Raw genomic sequence first — 22,493 nt, forward strand, 5'->3', positions numbered from 1 at the left:
TGGAGAAGTGGGCTCCAGATTAGTGTATTTTCTTAGCGCTTCTACAAGGTACCCCCGAAAGAAGGCAAGATTTCCTCAGCTCCTTGGGTGATCTCCCTAAGTTTGTCATAATTAGCCTGCTTTTTAATTCCCCTCTTTATGCCTACAGTGAGGCAGGTTAAGAGGTGGTTCCTTTTCTCTCTATCACTACTCCCCTCCTCATAGTTCCATCCAGGGTCTGAGACAGGCACAGCAATAGCCCTGGGGGTTCTAGAGGAGGAAGATGCAGCCAAACTTTTGGGCCTGATCTCAGATTCCCTTTTTCTCCTCTATGGTCCAACAGGAGAAGATAATGATATTAATATCTCCCCAGGAAAGATCCCATTGGAGGGCATTGGCTTTAAACCCCTCAATAAACTTAGTGGAATCCTCAGAGTTATGGCCAAGTTTCTCCTTAATCTGGGAGAGATTTAACATTGAAAAAGGCACCTGTACCCTGAGTGTCTCTCCCTGAGAGTCTGCTGTTTTTTCAGGGGCCAGAGGTTAGAAGGCGGAGCTGAATCGAGATCCTGAGGAGGAAAAAAAAGGATTCCACTCCTTGTATGAGAAGGACTGAGGAGTGGGGGCTGGGCTGCTTCAGAGTCTGGTTCAGGAGGTGAGGGGGATCAAGTTGAAGAAATATTGTTGAACATAATGTCCTATCTTTGATAAGGGGGTGGTTCTGGAAGGAATTCCCAGGCCTCCTGATAAGGACTGCATGGGGCTGCAGAGGAGGGATCCTATATCCCTAGAGGAGTAGGAAGTGAGGGGGTTATTTAAAAGATTACTATCTAATTTTGATTCCCCTCCAGTAAATTTTACCAGCATCCTGCATCGCTATCTTAATTTAGGTCTTAATTTAGGATCTTAAGACAAGGCCATGAAGGCTTGGACATAGGGAACTTTAGTCCACTTGCCTTGCCTTTGGCAAAACAAATCAAGCTGTTGGATAGTGCTCTAGCTAACTGAACCATTAATGGGCCATTTTTCCTGCTTCCCCAAATATATTGAGGCTAGGTGGCATAACAAAAGAAAATTAGTTTCTTAGTTTTGAGATCTTTTAAGCTAAATTTGCCTCTGTTTTTTAAGAGACAGCCTAAAGGAGAATCCTTAGGAATAGAGACAGAAGTGGACTGTTCCATTTTTTACACAAGTCTTAAGATTTTCTGGATCTATAATCCCCCCTCCTCTCAGGTGTCCCTGAGAGGGAGAGAGGTGACAGAAGTCTCCTGGTTAAGGGTACTTCTGTTAAAAGATGCAGGAACTCCAAGTCTAGGCATCCCTAGTCAAGGAAATATGCTGAGCATAGCCCTCCCAACAGCCACAAACCTTCCCATGGAGTTGTCCATTGTTATAGAACAGACAACAGAGACAAAAGGAGGCTTATCTCAGCCAAGAGAATGTAAAATTTTGGGGATCCTTGTAACAAGCTATCAAATGTTGAGGGGTGATAGATACCCTAACAGGGATGGGGATCCCCAGGCAAGTGTTGCAGGTTTTGCGAAAGAATTCAGTTCCAATCTGCAAGCGAGGATTTTGGCAAAAATGGATTTATTTCACTGAGAAATTCTTTCCCTCAGTGGGCTACTTCCTGATTAGGAAGATAGTGAAGTCTGGGGTACAGGATCTTGTTTTTTATTTAGTCTTCTATGGTTTGGGACTGGGGAGTGATTAAGGTCTAATTTCTAAATCAATATGAGTGGTGATTGTTTCCCAGACCAAAGTGATTCCCAGATCAATTGGAGGTGGGAGTTTCCTTTGGGAACCAGGTAATTTTTCCAAAGCTGGGAGATTCAAGTGGGTGGGGAGCATTTTTAGGAATTTCCCCAGGCCAGGTGGCCTACCCTCCACAAAGATCAGGGGGACATGAAGTCCTATTACATCAATTACTTTTAAAAACATCTACTTTGTTGCTGCATCTTAAGGACCATGTGACCTTTCTATCTGACTTGCAGCAGAAACCTTTCCTATATGTTGTATTCCTCATTAGGATGTGAGTTCTTTGAGAAAAGGGACTCTAATATTTCTGTTTGTATCTTCAAAGCTTTCCACATAACAAATGCTCAATAAATACTTCATTCACTCACTCATTCATCCATTTATGCATTTTCTAGTGTGTCCACATTTGATTTTGCACAATGACTCAAAACTACTTCATTCCTTGGAGATTGAGGAGATGCCCTTAATTTGGGAATGGCTGAACAAGTTGTGATATATGATTGTAATGGAATATTATTGTGCTAGAAAAAGTGACAAATAGGATGGTTGCAGGAAAATCTGGAAAGATTTACGTTAGTGGACAGAATGAAGTGAAGAGCATCAGAAGAACATCGTACATTGTTAATAGCAATATTGTATGATGAACAACCATGAATGACTTAGCTATTCTCAGCAATACAATGATCCAAGACAATTCCAAAGGATAAATGATTTAAAATATTATACCCCTTCATAGAAAGAACTGATGGCCTCTGAATATAGATTGTAGCATACTATTTTTAATTCATTCTTTTTCTCTTTTCTTTCTCTCTGTTTTTCTTTTTTTTCTCTTTTGTAAAATTTTCTTCCATATATGTGTATACATGTATAACCCATATAAGATTGCTTACCATCTCAAGAAAGGAAGAAAGGAGGGAGAGTTAGATTTGAAACTCAAAATTTAAAAAGGAAACCGTGAATGTTAAAAAATAATTTTTATATGTAATTGGGGAAAAATGAAATGTTACTTAAAAATAATTTCACTCCTTCCAAAATGATTAAGCACTTAGGTTTAAACCTAGTTTATACTTTTAAGTCAATAAAGGTACTTCTACTTTCTGTAATAATTGGGGTGAGGGTGTGATTCTTTGATGTATATATATATAATATGTATGTATATTTGTAGATTGATATACACAAAGTAAGTTTCTTAAGAGTATAGTACAGATTTTTTTTTGGTATCACCACTGTGTACCTGCTGTGCTTGGCACCCAGTAGACAATAAATGCATGCTGGTGGATTATTTAATTGATTGTGACATTGGGGGAGGGGAGAAAGAATGACATAATCAAAGAAGGCTTCTTAGAGGAGATAACACTTGATCTGGACTTCCAAGGATGAGGAAGATTTGGAAAAGAGAGGAACAGAAAGGGTCTCCAGGGAGGGAGACAGTACTGCTTAGAAACTCTCCTTACTGGATGGGAGATTCTCTTTAAAATGTGTTCCCTCCCATTCTACATGATCACTCACTCATTCCAGGACAACATAAACAACAGATCAGACAGAGAAAACACTGATATCAAGAAATATGAGAAAATCACACTCATTGCCTGTTTTGTTTCATTTTGTTTTCTGGCTGTTTGGCTGTATTCTTAGCATATCTTGCATCAGAACATCTGGCATAAAGAGCCTTAGGCTCTATCTCCCTGACTCCAGAGAGAACAGGAGACCTTCCTGCTGGGGATCTTGCTCCTGCATTCTACTGCCTGTTTTCTTGGGCACTCATGAAGACCCTTTCATGTACAGTACTTAGGGAGAACTTCAAAGAGCTCAAAGAGCAGTTTACATGAGTCTTCAGGAAACCAGATCTAGGAAAGTCATACTATTGATAATAATAGTAAACATTTCTGTATCATCCATTATGTGCCAGGCACTCTACTAAGTGCTTTACAGTTGATCCTCAAAACCCCTGGAAGTAGGTTCTTATTATTCCCATTTTATAGTTGAGGAAATTAAAGCTGTCAGAAATGCCTTCCTCCCTATAAGATAAGAAGGAGGAAGAAGGCAGCCACAACAACAGTCTGCTGCTAAATTTAAACTTATTTTTCATGATTCCAAGCTTCGTACTTTATCCATTTTGCCCCCTAACTGCTTCTTCTTCAACCATGGGGTATAGCTAATAATGGACTATTACTATACTATTCTATGGTAAAACTTACAGCTTGCAAAGAACTTTCTTATAGCAGGAGGGTGGATGATGTATATATGCATTGTTCTCACTCTACCCATAAGGAAATTGAAGATCAGGGAAGTGATGTTGCAAGCTAGCAAATGAAAACTATGACATGAATGCAGATGTCCTAACCCATTCCACCTCCTTGGGTATCCAATTTCTAGAATGCTATTTAGTCTGAATTTCCTTTAAGTAATCCAGAAATTAAAATATTTCCCAAACTTGTGATGTCAGCAGTGACCCCTGGATCATTGTTTTATGGTTGTTCTTTGACCTCTCCTATTTCTGTCTTCAGAGTTGAACTAGTTTGTGATTCCAAAGTCCCTTTCATAGGAGAGAACTGGGAAGAATCTTAAAAGTTGGATAGTCTAATACTCTCGTTTTACAAAAACTGAATGAAATTAAGTGACTTGTGCAGGGTAACACAGCTTAGTTAAGTATATGAAGAGGTCTCAAAACTAGAGTCTTCCTGATTCTGTCTAGAACTCTAGCATTCTGGATGCTATTATTGTAAGCTCTGGATACAAACTTTGCTCTCCTAGCTTCTCCCAAGCTTTCCCATCCTGTCTCACTTTTCTTAAGTCTGTGTGCTTTTCCTCCCTCTATTGGGGTGAGGTTGGTGGTATTCCCTGATATTTCCAGAATTCTCTCGTGAGAAGAAAGGGTAAAAGGTAAAAACAATGATGTGAAGCCCAGCCCTGTCGCTTACTAATTGTTTGACTTTAGGCAAATCACAAACTCTGCTTCAGTTTTCTTAAATGTCAAATGGACTGATGATATCTTAATGGGTGTTGTGAAGTTTAAGTGAAATAATAAATATGGAGACCTTTGAAGGCCCCAAAGCATTATATAAATACCAGCCCTTATTTTCGTGAAGTTCTATCACTACTTTGGGGAAAATATATCCCTTCTTTGCTCTGCAGTTGTTACCTCATCTCTAAAATACAAGGTTTAGGTAAGATGGCCACCAAAGTCTCTTCCAGCTCTCAACCCTCTGATGCTTCTCCTGCTTCTTGTCTGGGAACCAGGCCAGGAAGAGCTTCCTAAGTTGCATGGGAGTGGTTGATTCTACACTTTCTTGCCAGAGTGATATTCTATGCTTGACAAGAGCTTTGTGGATAGATGAAACAGAAGCAGCTGGTGGTATCTGCCTCCCTATACCTTGAGATACTTGAGGAGGAAGGAGGCTGCCACAGCAATTATCCCTATGACTCATGCCGGGGAACTCAAAACACTAAAGTACATCAGGAGTTTACCCAAGAGCTTCAATTGATGTCAAGCAGATGTGTGTGTATGCAAACATTCTTGGCAGTTAGGATATGCTGTAAATACTCATTTAACTGTTGTCACTGAGATGAAATGTTGACATTTATTCTCTAACCAGCTCCATGATACACTAAGATCCCTGGAACTGAAAATTAGAAGGAAAGCAGAAAACTGAGGGGAAAATGTTGCAACATGAATATGTGATAAAGGTCTCATTTCTCAAATATAGAGAGAATGGGGTTAAAATTATAAAAATACAAGTCATTCCCCAATTGATAAATAATCAAAAGATGTGAACAGGAGTTACCAAAGAAATCAAAGCTATTTATATAGTCAAATGAAAAAATGCTCTAGATCACTATTGATCAGAGCAATGCAAATTAAAACAGCTTTGATGTACCACCTCACAGCTATAAGATTATCTAATATGACAAAAAGGAAACATTTTAGATCAGGGGTTCTCAAATCCTTTGAGCCAGTAGTAATATTATAAGTCTATACTCCAAGAATATCCCAAAAAAGGGAAAAGGACTTAGCAAAAGATTTAGTTGCATAGAATAATTTACAGCAACTCTTTTTTGTGGTGGCTAAGAATTGGAAATCAAATAATTGGGGGATGACTAAACAAGCTGTGGTATATGATTATAATATAATATTATTGTGCTATAAGAAATGACAAGTAGAATGTCAGAGAAATCTGAATAGACTTAAATGAACTGATGCATAGTAAAATTATCAGAACCAGGAGAATATTGTACATAGTAACAGCAATATTATTTGATGAATTGCTCAGCAATTCAATGATTCAAAACAATCCCAAAGGACCAGTGGTACTGTCTCCAAAGAAAGAACTGATATTAATTGAATACAGATTGAAGCATGCCATTTTTTACTTTTTATTTTCAGTTTTTCAATTATTTGAGTCATCTTGAACAAAATGACTAATATGGAATTGTTTTACATAATTACATGTGTATTACCTATATCTGATTACTTACCAGCTCAGGAAGGAAAGGACACATGGATAGAATTTGGAACTCAATACATTTAATAAAAATTGGGTGGGGGGAATTTCCTGGCTCTGCAAGGACTTGAACAAGGAATTTTTATTCTCTGGATCTGTCTTCTCTGAGGAGGGTACACCTTGGACTTCCAAGTTCCCATTAGGATACAATATTCTATCTATATTCCTATGAAATCCCACATTTTGTGCAAGATAAATTGAGTGCAAATTCCTTCACCTCTCTATGCCTTGTTTCCATTTTTTAGAAACAAAAATATTTTTTGATTATAAACTTAAAACTCTTACACAACTGAAAACCACTCAAAAGTGGAAAATATATAATTACAAACTTCTATCACATCCAGATTAACTATGTAAATTGATTTTGAACAAATACAAAATTTCTCCCTCTCTTCTTTTTTTAAAATTTATTTCCAGTTCTTGTTACTATTATTATTTACTACTAGTATTATCACTACTATTATTCACATAGTTGTAATCATCTTACATATTGTCCCTTCTTTCTCACTCTGTTTTTTTGCTTCTTGCAAGCTTTGATCTTCATAGTTGAAATTTCTTACAGTGCAACAATATTTCATTAATACAAGTCACATATTTCATCTATTTCTTGATCACAAGACAGATAGGCTATATCCAGAGTTTTTATTCTTATAAATACTACTGCTAAATTTTTTTTTCTATGAATAGAACTCTTTCCCTCCTTACCAACAGTTTAAGTCCCAGATCTGCATTCATTCTTTCTAAGACTTTGGGCAAATCTCCCCCTCTCCCTCCTCCCCGTTCTGGGCTTTAGTTACCTCATCTATAAAATGAGAAAATAGGACTAGATGATCTTTAAGGTCCTTTAAGTCAAAATCGATTATCACACAATACTTAAGATATAGTGCTAAAGCTCTTTTTGTCATGACAAAGAATTGAAAATTGAGAGGATGTCCATTAGCTGTGATATATGAATGTGATGGAATACTATTGTACTACAAGAAATGATGAGCAGGCAGATTTCAGAAAAGTCTGGAAAATCTTACATGAACTGATGCTAAGTGAAGTGAACAGAACCAAGATAACATTGTACACAGTAACAACAACATTGTGTGATGATCAACTATGATAGACCCAGTTCTTCTCAGCAATGCAACAATACAAGACAATCCCAAAAGACTCATGATGGAAAATATTTTCTGGAAAATCTAGAGAAAGAACTATAAAGTCTGAATGCTAATCAAAGCATAATATTTTCATATTTGTTTAATATATCAGATTGCTTGATGTTCTGGGGAGGGGAAAGAAAGGGAGGGAGAAAAATTTGGAACCCAAAATTTTATAAGAAATGACTGCTGAAAACTATCTTTGCATGCAATTGGAAAAAATAAAATTCTTTACAAAAAACAGATGTAGTGCTAAAAATGGATCAGTCAAAGGGGCTTAGCAGCTTTGTAATTCTTACTATATAATCCCATGTTATTGCCAAATTACCAATTCATCACCCCATACTTTCCCTCATAAACTCTCTTCAGGTTTACAAATTACATTTTTAAAATCTTTAATTGTCTTTGCTAGCTTTCTGGGTCATGAGTCTTGACTCATCTAGCCATTGGATTCCAATGATTCTGGAGGAAAGAGTGAGGCTGGTGACCTAGGCCAAATGGCCAAGGTCATTGCATCCAAGGCCATCCTTTTTTTTTTTTTTATTCTAGTATTTTTTAAAAATAGTTTTTATTTACCAGATTTTGCATGGGTAATTTTACAATGTTTTGTTCCAATTTTTCCCCTCCTTACCCCCCAGAGGGCAGGTCGACCAATACATGTTAAATATGTTAGAGTATAAATTAATTACAATATATGTATACATGACCAAACAGTTGTTTTGCTGAACAAAAAAGAATCAGACTTTGAAATAGTGTACAATTAGCCTGTGAGGGAAATAGAAAATGTAGGTGAACAAAATTAGAGGGATTGGAAATTCTATGTAGTGGTTCATAGTCATCTCCCAGAGTTCTTTTGCTGGATGTAGCTGGTTCAGGTCATTACTGCTCCATTGGAACTGATTATCCAACGCCATCCTGATATATATCCGACCCCTGCACCAGAGGAGAAAGTGAGGTAGATGATCTTGCACAACTTTCCCTGATGTAAATCCAATTCACTTGAATGTCACGCATCACATTTCTGGTAACATGATCTTCTTTGAGAACAAAGGACAAACAACAAATTCAATCCATATTCAAGTCAAGACATCACCCTCATGATGTCTTTGGTCCTGTTCTAGAATAAAGGATGAACAGCAATCTTTGCTAATTTGATGAATTTCTCACCCCTTCCCCCCCCCCAACTGTATTGAGCACTTATTACATTGCTGGCATTGTACTAAGCCCTGGGGATACAAAAGAAAATTGAAAAATGGTCCTGTCCTCAAGGAGCTTACATTTTAAAGGGTGATAAAGTATGTACATTATATATATATATATATATCGTATCTGGGAAATGGGAGGAGACCATAAGAGTCCTCTTGGAGAAAGTAGCAGTTGAGCTAAATCTTAAAGGAAACCTGTTTGGATTCTAAGAGTGAAAAGGGAGAATATATCAAGCACCACGAACATTTAATACAAGACAAGGAGGTGGAAGATGGAGTGTCATGTCAAGAGCAACTGCAAGTAGACCAGTGTAGCTGGATCCCAGAGTATAGGAAAAGGAGTGAAGCATTAGGAATATTTGAAAGGTGGAAATAGACCAGATGGAAAATAGCTTTAAATGTTTAACAGAGTTTATGTTGGACTCTAAAGGAAGGGGCAGTTTTTGATGTGGTCCTGAAGCTTAAAAACTAAGCCTTTAGATTTAGTTGGTTTTTGTTGTTGTTGTTGTTGTTTTGTTTTGTTTTATAGTTTTTATTTACCAGATATATGCATGGATAATTTTACAGCATTGACAATTGCCAACCCTTTTGTTCTAAATTTTCCCCTCCTTCCCTCCCCAGATGGCAGGTTGACCAATACATGTTAAATACATTAAAGTATAAATTAAATACAATATATGTATACATGTCCAAACAGTTGTTTTGCTGTAAAAAAAAAAAAAGAATTGGACTTTGAAATAGTGTATAATTATCCTGTGAAGGAAATCCAAAATGCAGGCAGACAAAAATAGGGGTATTGGGAATTCTATGTAGTGGTTCATACTCATCTCCCAGAGTTATTTCACTGGGTGTAGCTGGTTCTGGTCATTACTGCTCTATTGGAACTGATTTGGTTCATCTCATTGTTGAAAATGGCCACATCCATCGGAATTGATCATTATATAGTTTTGTTGTTGAAGTATATAACAATCTCCTGGTTCTGCTCATTTCACTCAGCATCAGTTCATGTAAGTCTCTCCAGGCCTTTCTGAAATCATCCTGCTGGTCATTTCTTACAGAACAAATATTCCATAACATTCATATACCACAATTTATTCAGCCATTCTCCAATTGATGGGCATCCACATAGTTTCCAGTTTCTGACCACTACAAAGAGGGCTGCCACAAACATTCTTGCACGTACAGGTTCCTTTCCCTTCTTTAACATCTCTTTAGGATATAAATAAGCCCAGTAGTAACACTGCTAGGTCAAAGAATATACACAGTTTGATAACTTTTTGAGCATAGTTCCAAATTGCTCTCCAGAATGGCTGGATGTATTCACAACTCCACCAACAATGTGTCAGTGTCCCTGTTTTCCCACATCCCCTCCAACATTTTGCATTACCTTTCCCTGTCATTCTAGCCAATCTGACAGGTGTGTAGTGGCATCGCAGAGTTGTCTTAATTTGCATTTCACTGATTAATAATGATTTGGAGAATCTTTTCATATGACTAGAAATAGTTTCAATTTCTTCATCTGAGAATTGTCTGTTCATATCCTTTGACCATTTATCAATTGGAGAATGGCTTGATTTCTTATAAATTAGAGTCAATTCTTTATATATTTTGGAAATGAGGCCTTTATCTGAACCTTTGACTGTAAAAATGTTTTCCCAGTTTATTGTTTCCCTTCTAATGTTATTTGCATTAGTTTTGTTTGTACAAAAACTTTTCAGTTTGATATAATCAAAGTTTTCTATTTTGTGACCAATAATTATCTCTTATTCTTCTTTGGACATAAATTCATTCCTCTTCCACAGGTCTGAGAGGGAAACTATCCTATGTTCCTCTAATTTATTTATAATCTCATTCTTTATTCCTAGGTCATGAACCCATTTTGACCTGGTTTTTGTGTACATTGTTAAGTGTGGATCAATGCCTAGTTTCTGCCATATTAATTCCCAATTTTCCCAGGAGTTTTTGTCAAATATTGAGTTCTTATCCCAAAAGCTGAAGTCCTTGGGTTTGTCAAACACTAGATTATTAAAGTTATTGATTATTTTGTCCTTTGGACCTAACCTATTCCACTGATCAACTAGTCTATTTCTTAGCCAATACCAAATGGTTTTGGTAACTGCTGCTTTATAATATAATTTTAGATCTGGTACAGCTAGACCTTTTGTTTTTTTTCATATGAACTTTGTGTTATTTTTTCTAGGTCATTAAAATAGTTTTTTGGGAGTTTGATTATTATTATATAATTATATAAATAGATTAGTTGTCATCTTTATTATGTTTGCTCGCCCTATGCAAGAGCATTTAGCCTTTAGATTTAGGAGTACCATTGTGCATCCACTATCCTGACCCAACTCCCTAAAATAAGATGCCCCTCCCTGGATCAGCTCATCATTTCTAAACTCACCACTATGCTGCTAACTCACTCCTTCAACTTCATTTCCCCTCTTACTGGAGTGCAGAATACCAAACTCCTCTCGATGCCTTCCTTTAGAAGGCAGGAACTGGATCCCAGCTCACTCCACTTTATATTTTTGTTCTACCTATTTTCAACACCTGGTGTTCTCCCCACCCCCTCCATTTTTCTACCTCTTTTCATGCCTCATCTCCCTCTTTAGATTGTAAGCTACTGTAGGGCAAAGACTATTTGTCTGTCTATCCATTGTTATTTGTATTTATATATTTACATAAATTGTAGCCAAAGTGCTTACCATAATACTTAACACACATTGGTACTTAATGTTTATTGGATTTGATTATTGGAGGGAAGGGTGTGAATGATGGGAGTAATCCAGAGTGAGGGGGAGTGGTCATAAGACAAAGCAGGAAGAATAGAGGATGGTGCAAAGATAAACTAATTCACTAAGGAATCAAGATTGAGAAGGGAACATGATAGTCTAAGAAAATACTGAAGGGAGGAGATATTAGAAGTCAAAGTGATAATAAAGATTAAATTTACGAGGTAAGGTATAAAGAGGGATGGAATAATAGAAGATTATAAATCAGAGGGGGAAAGAGAAAGAAACACACATTTAAGTATCTATCTCATGCCAGGCACTGTGCTAAGTGTTTAACAAATAATATATCATTGATCTTTATAACAATGCTATGAAATAAGTGATATTATTATTTCCATTTTAAAGTTAAGTAAACTGAGTCAGAGGTTAATTGATTTGCTGAGGGTCACAAAGATAGAAAGTATCTGGGGCTAGATCATCTAGCCCCACTGATAGCACCATTGCCAAGGAATTTCAGAATTTTTCGACATGAAAGTGTATTATGGTTTCAGGTGCTATGTCAGTTTTAAGTTTCTTTGTGTATATAAAGGAATTTTACTAAATAATGTCAAAGAGTGCTTTTATTACTAAGATTTTTACAATTTACTTTGGGAAAGATCACAAGAAAAAAGCCTGGATTTGAGAATTTTTTTCTTTTTTGGAGGCCATCAGGATTAAGTGACTTGCCTAATATTTATAAAGAAATAAATGTATGACTTTTAAAAACATATACAATAACATGAATCTAGAGCTGCTAATCTGAAGATTCATTGCAATTCCAAATTACAAAGTATGATCCTAAACTAAGATCTGTGTTAATAAATAGTGATTTGCATTTAACAAATCAATCTTAAAAAATTTTATCTATTAGATCAAGTGTATCTTCAACAATGAGTTCTTTAAAGTAGTTTAAACATCCTTACAGTTGGGTTTGTTACTAATTTGTTCAGCAAATCCTTTCTTGGCAGATAGTATAAAGATGCATTTCAGTCTAGCCTGCCTAACTTGTCACAGATCCCAGTGAGGAAAGACTGGCAGGATTGTTGTGGGGAAAGCACTTTGTAAATCTTTAAACAACATATAAATGTGAATTATTAATTCATAATAATGAATTATCACAGTGTTACTGTGTATATATTCAGCACAGTCAAAACAGACAATTTTCTGAATGTACAATAAATCAAAAACTCATTCTAAATTATTTTCTCCTTTTCCATGTTTACCATTATAAAACAAAATAAAAATCCACTTTTTATCTTCCCTAAAGTCTTCCTCTGATATGTCTTTGTGGATCCGAGGTGAGCATGGGCTTTGATAGGGGAACATAAGCTTGATTATGGACTCAACAAAGAATTTGTTGTGTTGATTGGAGGAGTAACCAAGCCAAGAGCAGATATTCATCACTGGATACCAATAAAAGCATTGCCCCTCCCCTACAGCATTTACTAAACTATATACCAAGGTACAGAGGAGCTACAATCTCTGTCAGTGGAAGAAGGACCATCTACCTATGAAATTACAGTTCATTTAGGATCATAATTCCTTAATTATAAGGGACTTGAAAACAATCTAGGTGATATAGTCACACAACACTATGTGACTAGCTGTTTAGTGAGTCAAGTCACTAAATATCTTTCTCAGATTTCTTAACAAAAGATAAAGTTGTAAAGCACTTAGAATAGAGTCTGATACAGAGTTAAGTACTACAGAAAGTCTTATTCAATTACCCTTTTCCTCTCTCTCAAAGGGTTTTTGTGATGGTAAAATGAGATATTTATAAAATGCTTTCCAAATACTAAAGTGTTATAAAAATGCTAATTATTATTATTTCATCCAAGGATTCTTAACCTGGAGTCTGAAAATTTTTTTAATAGTAAAAATTGACAATTGGTTTTTTAAATAATTCTGTGCATTTTAATTCATGCATTTTAAAACATTATCTGAAAAAAAAAATCTGTCCATAGGTTCTACTAGACTTCCAAAGAGACTTGTATTTCAAAACAAGGCTAAGAACTCCAGCTCTAATAAAAGTCACCCATAGCAATTGTGACTTATTCAAGATAATACAGTGAGGAAGCAGCAGAGTTAGAATTCTAGAGCAGCCTTCTGACTCTAAATCATGCATTCTTTGTTCTATGTCATGCAGCCTCCTTAATTTGAAGCAGATTTTATGCAATGCTTTACATTTCAAAACTCATTTTCATATTCATGACCTCTTTGGATCCTCATGTCCTTGTGAGCTTAAGGAAACAAGTATTAAACATTTTCATTTTAAAGATTAGGAAACTGAGGCAGTGGCTCAAATTCAGTCTTCCATTACAGATTTTTTTTTTTTTTTTTTTTTTTTTTACAATTCAGGGTATTTACAGAATTATAAAACATAGAGTTGGAAATGTACTAAGAAGTCATCTAGTCTAATCCCCTGCTGATTTAAGAATCTGAGCAGCATCCTTCACAAGTCACTATTCAAAGTCTGCTTGGACAAATACCTTTCTCCTCTTGAGACAGCTCATTTCCTTGTAGATCAGTACTGATTAGAAATTCTTCTCTATATAGAACTGAACCTGCCTCCCTGTAATTAAATTAGTCAAAGTTAAATTCATACTTAGAATTTTGAGGCAGCTAAATAGTGCAGTAGACAGAGTATAGATTCTGAAATCAGGAAGTCTCATTTCCCTGAGTTCAAATCTGGCCTCAAATAATTGCTGGCAGTGTGACCCTAGGCAAGTCACTTAACTCTATCTCAGTTTCCTCATCTGCAAAATGAGATGGAGAAGGAAATGACAAACCATTCCAGTATCTTTGCCAAGAAAATCCTAAGAGGTCACAGAGTTGGACATGATTGAACTAAAAACAATTTCTCCTTCAAAGGATATCTACTTATGTCATGTTTTTCAATACACCTCCTACTGTAGGTTCCAAGGCCTTCCTATAATTAAGCATATCTTCTCTACTCTCTTCCTTCTCAGTCTCCCACTCTTTCCTTGGATAAGTTTTTCACACTATTTTCCAGGCTTTATTTTTATTTTTTCTGAGGCAATGGGGTTTAAGTGACTTGCCCAGGTCTCATGGCTAGGAAGTGTTAAGTGTCTGAGACCAGATTTAAATTCAGGTGCTCCTGACTTCAAGGCTGGTGCTCTATCCACTGCATCATCTAGCTGCCCCTTCCAGTCTTTAATTGGACATTTTTTTAGAGTTCTAAAACCTAAGCACTATTACCCTTCATACATTTCTTGAAATCATTTCACAAGACATTAGTTTTTTGAAAAGATTGTTCTAAGCCAACCCTGGGTCACCCATCCTAAGCCTCTGTGTATATGTAGGACTCTCCCCTCATTGCTGTGAACAATCATCTTGATTCAGGACCAAAGCCTTATCTTCCCAAGGACATCTCTGAATTTGTTTAGAACTACAGTTATCTCTTTCACATGGTGATTTTTCCCATCACAGTTTTGATATATCATGAGTTGGCATAAAAAATTAAATGGAAATATTGGGGGAGTTTTGCAGAAGCTACATAGTAAACAAAAGCTAGTAGACAACACAGAGAAATTTAGAAACTCAGACACATATGTATTGTATTATATAACATCAACACATTTTATCTTTTAATATCATAATAATTCAAACTTTTCTCTGTTATGAAAGGACCAAAAAAATTTTACTTGGATTTTCCAGACTGCAAGGGATGGAAGGTGACATAACTTAACATGCATAATGTGGAAGGGGTAAGTGTACTGGCTAATATTTCACCACAAATTGAAATACTTAGTCCCACCAAGATCACCGATCTAAAACTAGATTCCTTTTTTACAGGTCAACTAATTCAATACCCTTGTATTTTTATAGATGAGGCCCATTGAAGAAAGTTAAATGACTTACCAAAGATCACTCCTAGGTCTTATAATAAAATCAAATTAGGCGTTTATTTCAATGGCAAAATTTCAAATGACATTCCTTACACTGTTACTTTATAAAAGTAAAAATAAATATATAAAAGGCTTAGTTAGGAATTATGAAAAAGATTGTTCAATGAATATGAAATTTAATAAGGGGGTCTCAAATACAAAAGATCCAATAGGGATTTTAGCTAAAAATATTACAGTGATTCCCACTTCAAACTTAGTCATGGCAAGTTCAATAACATATTGGAAGAGTTACTAATCACACTTAGTGGAAAAGGAAAAGGAAAATCACTCCAGTATCTTTGTAAAGAAAATAACCAAATGAGGTCACAAAGAGTTGAACATGATTGAAATGATTCAACAACAAAAAGTCACATCTAGAATCTTTTTTGTAGTATGCTTCATTTAATTATCTCATTAGTAAATTTTTACTGCATGTGAAGAGGTAAAGGTAGGATTCAAACTCAGATCTTCTGATTTCAGATCTAGGGCTTTCCCAAGTGACTTGCCCAAGATCACAGTAACAGTTAATCTGAACTCAGCTGCTTTAACTACAAATCCGAGAGAGAGGAGTGGAAAGACATCGGATTGGAAGCCAGATGATTTGAATGGCATGGATCAGACGCATGGGACACTATTTGGGGGACAGAAAGCAGAGGATGAATGTGCCATTGGAAGGGTCTTTGTGCAACAATGGGGCAGCAAATGGGGCATAAATTACTGGAAATGAAGATGGAGAATTGTACCAGGAAAAGGAAGAATAAGAAGGAAATCTATAGAAAGAACACTAGAAAAAGTCAGAATCCCTGGGTTTTGAGTGTCAGCTCTGGGTAACCCTGAGTAAAGCATTTTATCTCTCTGAGCTTCAATTTCTTCATCTACAAACTATAAGTAATAATCCTTGCTCTATTTCACTGCAGATTTATTTTATAAGATGCTTTGTTAATAGTAAAGGATTATGGAAATGAAAGCTATTTGTTGCTAAAAGGAGGTAAAAAGATGTTTTACATATGGTATGTTACTATTTGCAAAAGTTTCATGATGTGGCAAGAGTGTTGGCTTTGGAATCAAAAGATATGTATTTATGCGGATATAAAGTCTAAACTATACCCTTTATTTGCAGTGTGAACACGGCATCTGTATTACCTGCCACACAGGGATAGTCTGAGGATCTCACTATAAGAGATTCTAAAAATTAATGGTCTTATATTGTTTTGTCAGTTTTGTGCTACATCTCCAAAATGTCCTGTCCATCAATACATGCAGCTAATTCTGGTATGGAGAATAGAATGAGCAATGCTTATAATACTTTCAAAGAAGAAGAACCAAAGCACTCAATGAAACAATAAAAGACAAAGTAAGATAGATTCAAGCATTCAGCATTTATCAGGGGCATGTTGCAATATGGCAACAAAGATGACATCCCTTCCCAGCTCCCAAGACATTCTGTTCTCTGAAGCTCAGATTTTGGCAGGGCCCTCAAACAGAGGGAAACATTTGGTTGGGGTCACAGCCCAATTATCCAGTCTCATACACTGCCATGACAAAGCCTAGAGAAATTTATTGACCCATCTCAGTTTCCTGTCACAAAGACATGCCAAAATGTGATGTAAAACTAATTTGGATTGGGTCTTTTTAAGACTGAATGTTCTGGAGAAAGAGGCAATATTAGTCAGAAAATTTGGGTGCTAGGATCTGCTATGTAACTTTGAGCTTTCTTTGTAAAGGGAGAGAACTGGCTAAAGGTCTTCTAAAGAAAGTCAAACAGACAAATCTCTAGAACTATAAAAATCTCTCTCACACTTCCATATCTTCATGCTATTTTCCCACGCATAAAATGTCTTTTCTCTCTCTCTTTGCCTGTTAAATCCTTTAAAGCCTAACTCAAATTGACTCCCTGATTCCCAAGAGATGACCTTTTCCAAGGAGATAGTACTTTAATTTTTGATGCACATTTAATGATATATTTTTAGAGAGGCATAACACTAGACTCACCACAGAATAATGCATTTTTTAGTCATGGCAACTCATGAAAATCACCTATTAGTGGGATCCACAGTGATAGAGGAAATATGCCCCCCTCCCCCCAAAATTATCGATCCTTAAAGTTGAAGCTGCTAATTATAGATATGTTACTTATCCCCTTACTACACTAGTATCCCCATACCAGACTAGTTCCTTATAGCCATGGGCCATCTTTTATCTAAATTTTATATTTCCTCACCATCTAATAAATTATTTTCAGGAAGTGCTTATTAAACTGTTGTTGATTTGTTCATCCGTAATAGTCAATGATTCTACAGAAGATTTTAGGAAGTGTATATGATAATTTCGTACTTGATAAGTTGTCATCAAAAGGCCAGATTCTCAAGTTAATTTGATTGTTCTCCTCCTTTCCCTAGAGTAAATAGAACTCCTCTACTAGAATTTCATTTCCTTCCAAATAGGATTATGTCATTACTGTATTTCTATCCCCAGCACTTGGGACATAGTAGGTACTTAATAAGTGGTTTATTGGTGGATTAATTGGATTCCAAAGGGATAGTACAGCATAATAGCTTCCAGAGACTCTTATTCAACATATAGCATTTAAGGTAGGAATACATCAGCTAATAATTCCTTCCCTTTCTGATATTCCATAGGACTTTAGAACATCAATGTCTGAAGGGGCCTTGGAATCATAAAATAGATTATCAGAGTGGGAAGCAACCTCAGAATCATAGAGCAGGCATTTTAGCAAATGATTTGTTCAGTTTAACTAAAGGATCTCTATAGCATCCCTAACAGATGCCTGTCTAATCTCTGTTTGAATCATTTCCAGTGATGGAGAATTCACTATCTTAGAAGTCACCCCATAGATACAACTGCTGGAATTGTATCATGTAGTCTAGTTCTTTCACTTGAAAGTTTAAAAAATGGAATTTAGGGAAGTGACTAATTCACAATCACAAAGGAAAACCATTCTAGCATAGGGCTTGTCCCACCCAATAGTTTCTGAAGCTGGATCTAAAGACTTCAGGAATAGTCATGGCAAATATATAGTTTCTGTGGTAAGGGCTTCTCATTTACCTACATTAGAGGAAGCAGAAACCATTCCTCATGTCCCTTGGCCAAGCTTGGTCCACTTCATATGAGTAACTTTTATTCATAGGAAATAGGAAGCTCACAGAATACTATTCAATCAATCAACCAATGAGCAAGAATTTAAGTGACTACTAAACAATCCCTACTTGAAATGAATTTACATCCTAAAATATGAAGTTATGACTGCTTTACTTGGTCAGTGCTCATGGGTAGAGACTGGTACTACCTGATTTATAGGATCATAGAATTTAGAGCTAGAAGGGATACTTATATACCATTCCACTATTTTATAAATAAGGAAACTGAAGCATGGAGAGATTATGATTTATCTATGGTCACATAAAGAGGAACCAGTTTTATTCACAATAACTTTTGACTCCATATACTAGACTGCAGCTTTGTGATATGATATTCAAAGAATTATAGGATTAACAGGGATCTCTACCTAACAGGGGAACTCCAACAGAATGTAAAGAGCAAGAACTGTTCATTTTTATTCTCATATTTCCAACATGCAGCCCAGGGCCCTATTGAACAGGCATTTGGCAAATGATTTGTTCAGTTGAACTAAAGAACCTTTATAAAATCCTTAACAGATGCCTGTCTAGTCTCTGAATCATTTCCAGTGATGGAGAATTCACTATCTTAGAAGTCACCCCATTCCATTATTAGATGGCTTCAATGATCAGATTGTATCTGACCCAAAATTGTCCTTCCTGCATTTATACCTATTCTGTTTTCTGGAGTCTGTCAACACTCAGATAACAGGCAAGAATTTATTAAATAATTATTGTTTTCCAGACACTATGCTGGAGTCACAAAGAATTTATCTTTTTTCTCTTTCTTATGATAACTCCTTAATTATTTGAAGAAAGCAATCAAGTTGCCCTTATATCTTTTCTTCTTCTTACAAACCACCTACAACTATTTCAACTGGTTCTCCTTGGTCTAGTCTCCAGTCCTCATCCTTACCACTGCTCTCTCATTCTAGTCTAGCAAAATTCCTCCTAAAATGGATGGAACTGAACAAAATATCCCACATAAGGCACAAATAGAACAAAAGACGCCAAGATCTTCATCTTTGTCACTCCAGACACTAGCCTTTTAATAATGTAGCTGAAAAAAGCTGACTCCAACTCTGTACCTTGCCAAACTTGAGTGATGAACTTTGACTTTCCAAATTTTGCCCTGCTATTCCTCTGAGTATTGAGAGGAAAAAGGAAAGGAGGGAGAAAAGGAGAGAGGGAGGGAGGGAAGAAAGGAAAGAGGGAAGGAGAAAGGAAGGAAGGAAAGAAAGAAGAAGGAAGGAAGGAAGGAAGGAAGGAAGGAAGGAAGGAAGGAAGGAAGGAAGGAAGGAAGGAAGGAAGGAAGGAAGGAAGGAAGGAAGGAAGGAAGGAAGGAAGGAGGGAAGGAGGGAAGGAGGGAGGAAAGAGGAAGGAAAGAGGAAGGAAGGGAGGAAGGAAGGAAGCTAGGAAGGGAGGAAGGAAGGAAGCAAGGAAGGGAGGAAAGAAGATCTCAAATACACATATTTGGCCATATGTGCACACATGTACATATATACATGCATAGTGCAAAATAGCCCACAAGGCCACTTCTCATCCCCATCATCCCTTAGCATCATGCTCCAGGGCCACCCACATGGTCTATAGGTCAGGATCCCGATGGCTGCATATCACCCCTGCATCCTCCTTGTGGTCACAGTTGTGTTTGCCCACCCCAGCATGGGAACACTCCAGAAGGTTTCTCTCCTGGCCGGTGCAGCGCACGTCGTCCAGGAGGATAGGCAGGGAGCGGCCCTCACCAAATTCTGCCCTCTTGGCCGCCTTGACCACGTAGGGGAAGCCCAGTTGGCGGCAGACAACAACTGCAGCCTTTGAGTCCCAAACATCATCGCAGACGGTGCCCCAGTGCCTGCCCACATAGATCTCCACTCGGCCCCTGTCCCGACCTGGGGAGTGGTGGTTGAGTAGTCTGACCGCACCATTTCGGAGAGAGGGGGAGGCTGTAGCTGGCCTTCCTTTTCTCCTCCCGCCTCTCCGGCCAGAGGGCCTGCGGGTAGAGGTCAAAATAGGTGTGGCCGGGGTCACTGAACGGTTTCGGAGGAGTTGCAAAATCTGCTCAGCCCAGTCAGGGGTCAAAGGAGGTGTGGGCCGTGCCGTGGAGGTGCTCCGTCGGGGGGTTTTGGTGGTGGTTCGTGGCTTAGGCCTCGCAGTTACGGTTTTGGAGATGAACTCTTAAAGAGAAAGAGAAAAGTGAGAAAAGGCAACTTTCTAATTTTGGCCATTTGTGGTATGTTACTAGAGCCTTTGACAGACCTTTTTGAGAGAATGAAATCGGAAGGACTCAGGAGATTTCATCAATTTGGCTGTTTCTGGCCTTGGGAAACAGCATCGCCACTGCCAATCCCTGTGGTGCATTACATTTCTAAGATCTCAAGCAATTCACAGTCCAGCTTTACATAAGATTCTTCCCAGAGATACACAAAATCCAGGGTAACACACACAAGAAGAAACTTACTCAGAAAACATGGGATAATACCTGCTTCTCAGAAAATCACAGGATGTCATATCTGGAAGGGACTTTAGGGACTATCTAGTTCGACCCATACTAGAAGCAGGAATCCTCTCCATCATCTCCAACAACAGGTCCTGTACTCTCCACCTGAATATCTCCAGGGAACCCATTCTAGTTTTATACTACTCTAAACTGTTTCTAAAACTGTCTTTATATCTTTTTTTTCCCCCTTTGAAGACAATCAGGGTTAAGTGACTTGACCAGGGTCACAGAGCTAGTAAGTGGTTAAGGTCAAATTTGAACTCAGGTTCTCCTAACTCCACAGCCAGTACTCTACACACTGTACCACCTAGCTTCTCTTCTTCTTTCCTACCTTCCATCCTTCATCTCCCCTCTTCCCTTTCCTTCCTCCCTCCCTCTCTCCATTCCTCCTTCCCTCCCTTTTTTGCTTCCCTCCCTCCCTTTCTTTCCCTCTTCTACCTCCCTCCATTCCTTTCTCCCTCTCCTACCATCCACCATTTCTCCATCCATCCATCCTTCACTCCATCCTTCACTTTCCTTTTTCCCTTTCCTTTCTCCCCTCCCTTTCTTTCCCTTCATCCCTCCATCTCTCCTACTCTCCCTTTCCTCCTCCCTTCCTTCTTCCCTCCTCTTCTTCTTTCTAGCTCTCATTATATTAAACTTACAATTTAATTCTACCCTCAGGCATAGTGGATAGAGTGCTGGGCCAGGGATCAGAAAGACCTGAATTCCAAATGGCCTCCAGCATTTATTAACTTTTGCATGATCTTCAGCAAATTGCTTAATTTCTGTTTACCTCAGTTTTCTCATCTATAAAACAGGGATAATAATAGCACCTACCTCCCAGGGTTGTTGTGAAGATTAAATAAGAGAATAGTTGTAAAACATTTAGTACAGTTACTGGCATATAATAAGTACTATATAAATGTTATTATTATTATTATCATTAAATATGTGAAGCTTTCATTTTCCTTATTAGTCTTCTGTTCTTCAGGTTCAAGATAGCAATCCATTTAACAAATCCTCCCATGACATTCATCCTGTCACTCTCTCACAGGTTTACTGGTTCTAGGTCCTATTTATCATGGCTGGTAAACAGAAGTGAACACAGCCCTCCCAGATGTGGTTCCCGGAGGGCAGAGTATAACAGTGCTATTATCTCCCCGTTTAGGACACTATAACTCTCTAAATACCACCTAGGATAATATTAAATTTTTTAAGTTGTTATAACATCCTATTGATTTATATTATGGCTGATATTTTAATTTCAGAGTCTATTAAAAATTTCAGATACTTTTCATAGGGATCATTATCTACCCATGTCTCCCCAAAACTATATTTTTAATCTCTTCCTATAATTTCAATCCACTGGTTCAAGTTTTGTCTCCTGGGAACTGGTCAGAATATTTCTAATATCTTTTCCATATGAAAGTCCATAATTGAAGATGGCATCTCTGTCTCTCCTGAGACTTCTCTTCTCTGGTCTAAACATGCTAATTCATCAAAATCATGAAGCACTTTAACATCCTTGCCACCTGCCTCTGTCCACAATCCAACTTTTTTAATGTTCCTCCTAAAACATTATGCCCAGAATAGTGATCCATAA

At 37.3% G+C, this 22,493-nt stretch overlaps 1 protein-coding gene across 1 annotated transcript in view; it reads right to left on the reverse strand.

The window, feature by feature from the left end:
* Nucleotides 1-18,670: 18,670 nt before the first annotated feature.
* The window catches only part of HHIPL1 (HHIP like 1), an 88,936-nt gene continuing 85,113 nt past the window's right edge, over nt 18,671-22,493 (reverse strand). The window contains exon 9 of the mRNA XM_074291321.1: nt 18,671-20,585. Coding sequence (XP_074147422.1) covers nt 19,996-20,585 — 590 coding nt within the window. The 3' untranslated portion in view covers nt 18,671-19,995. The remainder of the gene's footprint in view (nt 20,586-22,493) is intronic.

Source organism: Sminthopsis crassicaudata, chromosome 2 (genome assembly GCF_048593235.1).
Source record: "Sminthopsis crassicaudata isolate SCR6 chromosome 2, ASM4859323v1, whole genome shotgun sequence".
NCBI lineage: Eukaryota > Metazoa > Chordata > Mammalia > Dasyuromorphia > Dasyuridae > Sminthopsis > Sminthopsis crassicaudata.